General features: G+C 45.6%; 1 protein-coding gene across 10 annotated transcripts in view; it reads left to right on the plus strand.

Moving 5' to 3' along the window:
- Nucleotides 1-417, plus strand: part of LOC119588069 (leucine-rich repeat serine/threonine-protein kinase 1-like) — a 34,372-nt gene that overhangs the window by 23,214 nt on the left and 10,741 nt on the right. For all 10 annotated transcript variants that reach the window (XM_037936766.1, XM_037936764.1, XM_037936767.1 and 7 more), the window contains exon 29: nucleotides 155-412. In XM_037936766.1, the coding sequence (XP_037792694.1) occupies nucleotides 155-412 (258 nt within the window). The remainder of the gene's footprint in view (nucleotides 1-154; nucleotides 413-417) is intronic.

A 417-nucleotide genomic window follows, 5' to 3' on the forward strand; every position in this document is an offset into this window, starting at 1 on the left:
TCATATTTAGTTTATGATTGTGTAGAATTTCCTTTACTATGTCCTCTTTGATTTTTTCTGTGGAAGTAAGGGGTCTAGGATATACTTATTTTCCTTTTTAAAAGTCTAGACATTTTAATTACTTCTTAACACTAAAAAGGCTTCTCATCCGCAGGTGCTAAATGACCGTGATTTATCATCAGTTTTGGGAGGGCAGGCGGAGTGGGTGTGCTGGCAAACGGGCATGGAACTCCACTATGCCCACACTACACTCTTCCGCATGAGGGAAGTCCTGCCCTTGCACATGCACTGTCAGCCTTCACATGGGCCACATACACCCACGCATGGAGCTAGCCACACCAGTCAGCTGACATATGACTACAAGAGCATGAGGTTCCTTGTCAGACAGGAGGGCGTGTGGTCTGATGTTGAGGTCTG

This window comes from Penaeus monodon, chromosome 23, assembly GCF_015228065.2.
Source record: "Penaeus monodon isolate SGIC_2016 chromosome 23, NSTDA_Pmon_1, whole genome shotgun sequence".
In the NCBI taxonomy this organism is placed as follows: domain Eukaryota; kingdom Metazoa; phylum Arthropoda; class Malacostraca; order Decapoda; family Penaeidae; genus Penaeus; species Penaeus monodon.